At 41.8% G+C, this 6,000-nt stretch overlaps 1 protein-coding gene across 1 annotated transcript in view; it reads right to left on the minus strand.

The window, feature by feature from the left end:
- ACTR3 (actin related protein 3) overlaps window positions 1–4,868 on the minus strand; it is a 44,004-nt gene extending 39,136 nt beyond the window's left edge. The window contains exon 1 of the mRNA XM_005286772.5: window positions 4,473–4,868. Within this exon, the coding sequence (XP_005286829.1) occupies window positions 4,473–4,516 (44 nt within the window). The 5' untranslated portion in view covers window positions 4,517–4,868. The remainder of the gene's footprint in view (window positions 1–4,472) is intronic.
- Between the last annotated feature and the right edge of the window lie 1,132 nt (window positions 4,869–6,000).

The raw sequence follows: 6,000 nt of genomic DNA on the forward strand, positions 1-6,000 counted from the left end.
CACAAGTGGGGAAAAAGAAGCCTCACAAGAAAGGCATCAGAATAAGACACTTCCCACACCTGAACACTAGTTTAGAATCAAACAAAATGGAGAACCTATGTTCAGATGAGAGAGAAAAATAGAAATTGGTTCAACAACATTCTCAATTTAGAGGTATCATCTTCTTTGACTTATTGAATTATTTCTCAAAAAACACACACAATAAATCTAGGCAAGATGTGTATCACCTAAAATTCTAGTAGTACTTGCTTCACCTGGTAACTTACATAAAGATTCCTGAACCAGCTACATGCTAAGGCCTACTTTCAGGCTAGGAATGTTTTTAAAAGGTAGCTTGTCCAAGGATAACTTCTGCATTCCCAGACCTTTTTTGATTACATAAGTAGCCTTAGCATGGCATTCATATATTCTGGTAATTTTACATTTTATTTTTTCCCCCTTTTCTTTACTTTTGATAAAAAGGAAACTGCTCATACACTAAGTCAGTGGTGTCAAACAGGTGACCCACAGTCCCACCTAACTATTTATCCAGCCCGCATGACAGATTAGATTCTCAAGCTTTCATTTTGTTAAGAAGTTAGTTTCTAGCCCTTATGGTTCTGAAAAGAAAACTTGCATTCAGATCATGTTTGGAACTGAGGTAGCACTGTCTTTCTGAATTGACAGCACGCCACTACCCCATCCATCTCAATGCATTGATGAGGTGCTGTAAATAAGCCCATGAGTTAAAAGTCCATAACTGCCAATTGCTGGGTTTCTTGCATCTTCTTCTAAATCATCCGGCTATTGCCCACATAATATTGCACTAGACAGACCACTGGTTCTGTGTTCCTAAAAGCCAAATTTTCAACTAATTTTGGCACCCAAATATGCATTTCATCTGCACATTTCCCACATTACCTGTGTGATGTGGGCAACTCAGGTACTAGCATGGGCAAATGGCCAAAAAAACATAAAAGAAGCTGAGAAGTACCCTGCATAGTTTTTCCCTTGTTGCATTAATATTTCTCAACTAAATGTTGAGTTACTACTATCAGGGCCATATTCTCCCTTGATCTTTTGCAAGCTTCCCGTCTGGTCAATGGACAATATAAAAGTCATCTGGCCTTCTTTTTAGAATTAGTTTGATTCTCCAATTACTTTTCTTCAACACGTGGTTTAAATGACAGTAGCAGATCTGAAAAAGCAACTGAGATGGCAGCAGCAACAGATAGAAATATAAATTATATTATTTTTGATGAACTGTGAGGTGTATTTCAATGAGACATTTTTGTAAGTTGTGTCAAGAGCTCCTCCAGATGTACATTTTAATGTCACAAAGTGGGCTAGGATTCACTAGGCTCTTCTACAAGTCCATGCAGCTACTAACTGTGCATGCTCAAAAGTTATTTTCAATCTTATAACTTTTTAATTTTAAAATTTTCAACTCCACCTCCAAATCTAGCAAAGAGCCTATTCACACGTGAAGCATAGAGGGCACCCCTCTGCCCCCATCAGAATTACTGGCAAGCAAAAAAGCCCTTAAAATCCTGAAATGGTATTTTTCCCTTTTCCATTAATGAGTGGCTGAAGAGATTTTGCTCATGGTTCCCCACACAAAAGATCACTTCTAAACATGGAAAATTTAGGCCCAAAAGGAGAATTTTTAATATCAAAGCATATGAAAATTGGGGTTATAAAGAAAGTCTCATTGTAATCAACTATTTAAAAAGATACTATAATTAACTAAGTTATTCTAAATAATGATGATGATAGTTTAGTGCAGTAGTTCTCAACCAGGGGTACAAGTACCCGTGGGGGTATGCAGAGGTCTTCCAGGGAGTACATTTAGTCATTTAGATATTTGTCTAGTTTTACAACAGGCTCCATAAAAAGCACTAGCGAAGTCAGTACAAACTAAAATCCCATACAGACAATGACTTGTTTATACTGCTCTATATACTATACACTGAAATGTCAGTAAACTATTTATATTTCAAATGATTTATTTTATAGTTATATGGTAAAAATCAGAAAGTAAGCAATTTTTCAGTAATACTGTGCTGAGACACTTTGGTATTTTTATGTCCGATTTTGTAGGCATGTAGTTTTTAAGTGAGGTGAAACTTGGGGCACGCAAGACAAATCACACTCCTGAAAGGGATATAGTAGTCTGGAAAAGTTGAGATCCACTGGTTTAGTGGGTATACATGAAAACTGGTGGGAAAAGTCCCATAATTAGAATGTTAGTACAAGACTCTTTAAAGTACATTTTAGTGGGGCCTACAAACACCAAAGTATCAAAAAAAAAAAAAAAGAAACAGAACCCTCAAAACCTGTACATGTCTTTGCTGAGTAACCACATTACTGTAATCCTTGTTCTATATATTCTCTTACTCCCCTATTTGAATGTAGGCCCCAATAATAAAAAGGGATCCTTTACTCCTGTACAAAGACCCATTGTAAACAATGGAAATTCATTGCAAGTATAAGTAATTCTCTTTACACGTTCTGGACTTGTAAACTCTTCAGGGCAGGGGCCATGTACTCACTTGTAGTAGATGCTTTACTGAAATACTTCATGATCAAAAATAATGAATATGACAAAGCACTCCCTATCTAATACATAAAATGTGATAATACAAAAGGAAAGAGTACATTCAGACTTCATATAAATTCAAGGTCTTTATTCCTGCTGTAACTCTAAATGCAACCTTACCTAAGTTATCATTACTGCACCATTATATACATATACACGTGTGCAGTTTATAAAAAAAACGTTTATTGATGATCTGTTAGTCCAAATTGGCACTTTTAAATTTAAAGAGGATGATGGGTTCACATTACTACTGTAAACCAATTTTCACAATTCTGAAAGATCAAGTCCCCCCAAAAGTTAAATATGCATCTACTCTGAGTTTGCAATATGCCAAATAAACTAAAATTGAATTTTTCATAATCTAAAACAAAACTTTCTATAAACATCAAAAAAATGGATGGGAAGTGAAACAAATAAGAGCAGCTTATTTGAAACCTTAGCTAGCAGTCACTTAACACATTCACTTTCCCTAGAAAAGAGGGAGGAGCTAGAACCACAACAAAAAAAATCTGGATAGATTCTACAATAAAGCCTTCTGGAATGTTTAAAAATAAATCATTCCATCTGTAAAAATCACACACTAATCAGTAACTCACAGGAGGAAAAAAAAATCCTGCATTTCCTCAGTACACTACCATGAAGGATACAATGTAATCCTTCCAAGTTCAAACTCAGTCTTTACTTCCTACTGTTACCTACAGGGTCTCTGCACACAGTAGGAAGACTAGGAGCAGCAAACACAGGCAACAACTGAAAGGAATTCTGAACCTCTGTCCCTTCCATCTATTTGCATTAACTATCACTGGTACTTTCTCTCTACTCGTCATCAGCTAGTTGCTAAATACAAAATAGTTTCTAAAAAGGATTTGGTTCAGGTTTGACACTGAAAACTGCCTTATAAGGTATAAAAGCCTGAAAGCAGGAAGAGGCTTTGACAAAACTAAGGAAGTTCCGCTGCGCTTGCTCACTAGAAGAGGGGGAAGGGTTTCCCCTATAGAGAAGTAATACTGAATAAATGATTTGATCCATATATTAAAAAAAACAAACAAACATGGTATTTAGCAATAACCCGTGAGCTCAGAATATTTAATGCACACAATTAAGTGACTGAACGATATAAATAATATTTTTATCATTTTGCTATCCTAGCTGGATTATGAGTAGGGTCCACCCTAACCTCAGCAGCCCCTGAACAGGAGCCTGCTTCCGGCAAGACACAGGCAGCAAGATTGGTCTTGGAGATTCTCAGGCAAGGGTGGGGGGAACACTGCTTCCTGAATGACCGAGCCAGGAAGATTTCTAGAGCAGCAAAGGGAATGAATGAAATTAGGGTGGAGAGGAGACCCTCCAAAGACACCCCAAGAGGACGAGGGAAGAATGCTCACCTTAGGGTGTGACCCTGCCCCTGAGTCACCCTTAGGGTGTGACCCTGCACAGTCAGCCAAAAATGAACTGGGGGCGGGGGATGGTGCTACTTGGGGAGAGGCCCACTCCCCCAGGGAGTCGGGGGGTGGGTGCTGAAGTCAGGGTGGGAGCCCGCGCCCACCCAGATGTGGGGGAGAGGGTGTTCTTGGGGGGAGCCCACCCCCACAAAGCCGTATGCTGCGCTGGAAGGGGATGGTGGGGAGAAACGGGGGGGGAGGGGTGCTCACTTCAACCCCTTCCCCCGCTTTCTAGCCTCCTCTCCCCGCTGACACCACCGCCCCAGGGGGGCTATTGTGGGGCAAGACACGTCCCTGCAGCCTCCCCACCGGGGCTGGAGGAGATACCCCACCCCCACCGGCCTGAGGCACCCACACGGGAGAACCCCCCCCCAGTCCCCGGTGCCTGGTACCAAACTGTCAGCAGCCTCCCTGCTGCCCATTCATCGCCGGCTCGCCGCCCCCGCGCTCACCCCGTGCCGCAGTCCACCACGCAAGCCGGTAGCCGCCCTGCCATCCTCCTCGCTAGAGATGGTGCTGGCCGGGGAAAGGTGGGGGCCCCTGGACTCTCCTTCTCGCCTCTCTCTCTCCACTACGGGGGAGCGAACGCGGCCACTTCCGCAACCCAGCCAGTCCCTCCCCCGCTCGCTCGTAGCTCACAGCCCGGGCGAACCCAAGATGGCCGACTCCCTCGTCCCTCCCAACGCAGCACGGCGAGGTGGGCGGGCGCAACAACCGAACCATTCACTGACGTCCAATTTCTCGTCCTCGTCCCTACGAGCGGGTGTGAAGTAAAGCGGGCGGGCGCCTCTCCGCCCACTTATTTTTCTTTAAAGAGCCTTGGTTTCACCATCTGATTCTTCAAGGTCCTTTTGAAGGAGGATCAATAAAAAACAAAAGAGATCTGCCAGTTATTTGAATAAACAGGCAGAAAGAATTATTCGCCTTCTGTTACTTGGGAAAAGACACAGAGACAATTGATTGTCAGCTGGAGGGAGGAAGAGTTGCAAAGATTAAACCACAATCAACCAAGTTCCTGTAAATTGGCCCTGTTGAAATAGTGGGATTGGGGAGGAGGGCTGCAGGCACCACCAGACTCAAGTCCCAGTAATTAGGATCTTTTTAAATGGCAGGATCAGTTTCCATATAAATATGGATTAAGCATTAAATGCAGAAGTGGATACTGCTTGGTTCTGTTTTTGAAGTGTCCAAATGCAAGAGCAGACAGAAGTAGCTGTCTCATAGCAGTACATTTTGTGAATCATGTACTCATTGTGGTAGCTAAGTATATGCATTTTTTCCACTGGTAAAAAGCAAGTAGCTCTTCTTACAATAAAATAAGTAGGAAAATAATAACAATAAGACCTGTTTTAAAAAGTTTGGCAGTGTCCTTTTATTAATTATTTATAGCACTGAGAAATGTGCCATATGCTTCACATTAGACATAGAAAGACAATTTCCCTACCCCCTACACCCAAAAAAACTGTACAATCTAAGAGGTCAGGGGGTCAATTATGGCAGCTTTGCCATAAGCCCCGTGTTTTATCACCATCATCCGCAAATCTCAAAGTGTTGTGGCCTCCTTGCAAATTGAGCACCACCTTGATTGATCTCTGGCAAAGTGCTAAGGTGGCCTAGTTGTATATTCAGTTTATATCCATCACTGGCAATTTTCTCACACCACCAAAGCTTTTGACACCCACATGATTGCCAGCCATGCAGGCACATTTCTCGGTACACATGCTTTGAAATTAATTGATCTGTTATTCTAATAATATGTCCATCCCAAGAAAACCCCTAAAACCAAACCAGTGCTGATGAAGGCAGTTGCTGGGTTCGGTTTTGAATATCCTAATTTCTAATCCTGTCCTGCCACTTGATATGGAGCAGCCGATGAAAATGACAAGAATCATCCATCTGATGTTCCTCAGACCTCCTCTGTGCCCACATTTTACTTTTGTACATTAGAGTTGGTGCAACTATGGTTCTACACATCTACAG

This window comes from Chrysemys picta, chromosome 11, assembly GCF_011386835.1.
Source record: "Chrysemys picta bellii isolate R12L10 chromosome 11, ASM1138683v2, whole genome shotgun sequence".
In the NCBI taxonomy this organism is placed as follows: Eukaryota; Metazoa; Chordata; order Testudines; family Emydidae; genus Chrysemys; species Chrysemys picta.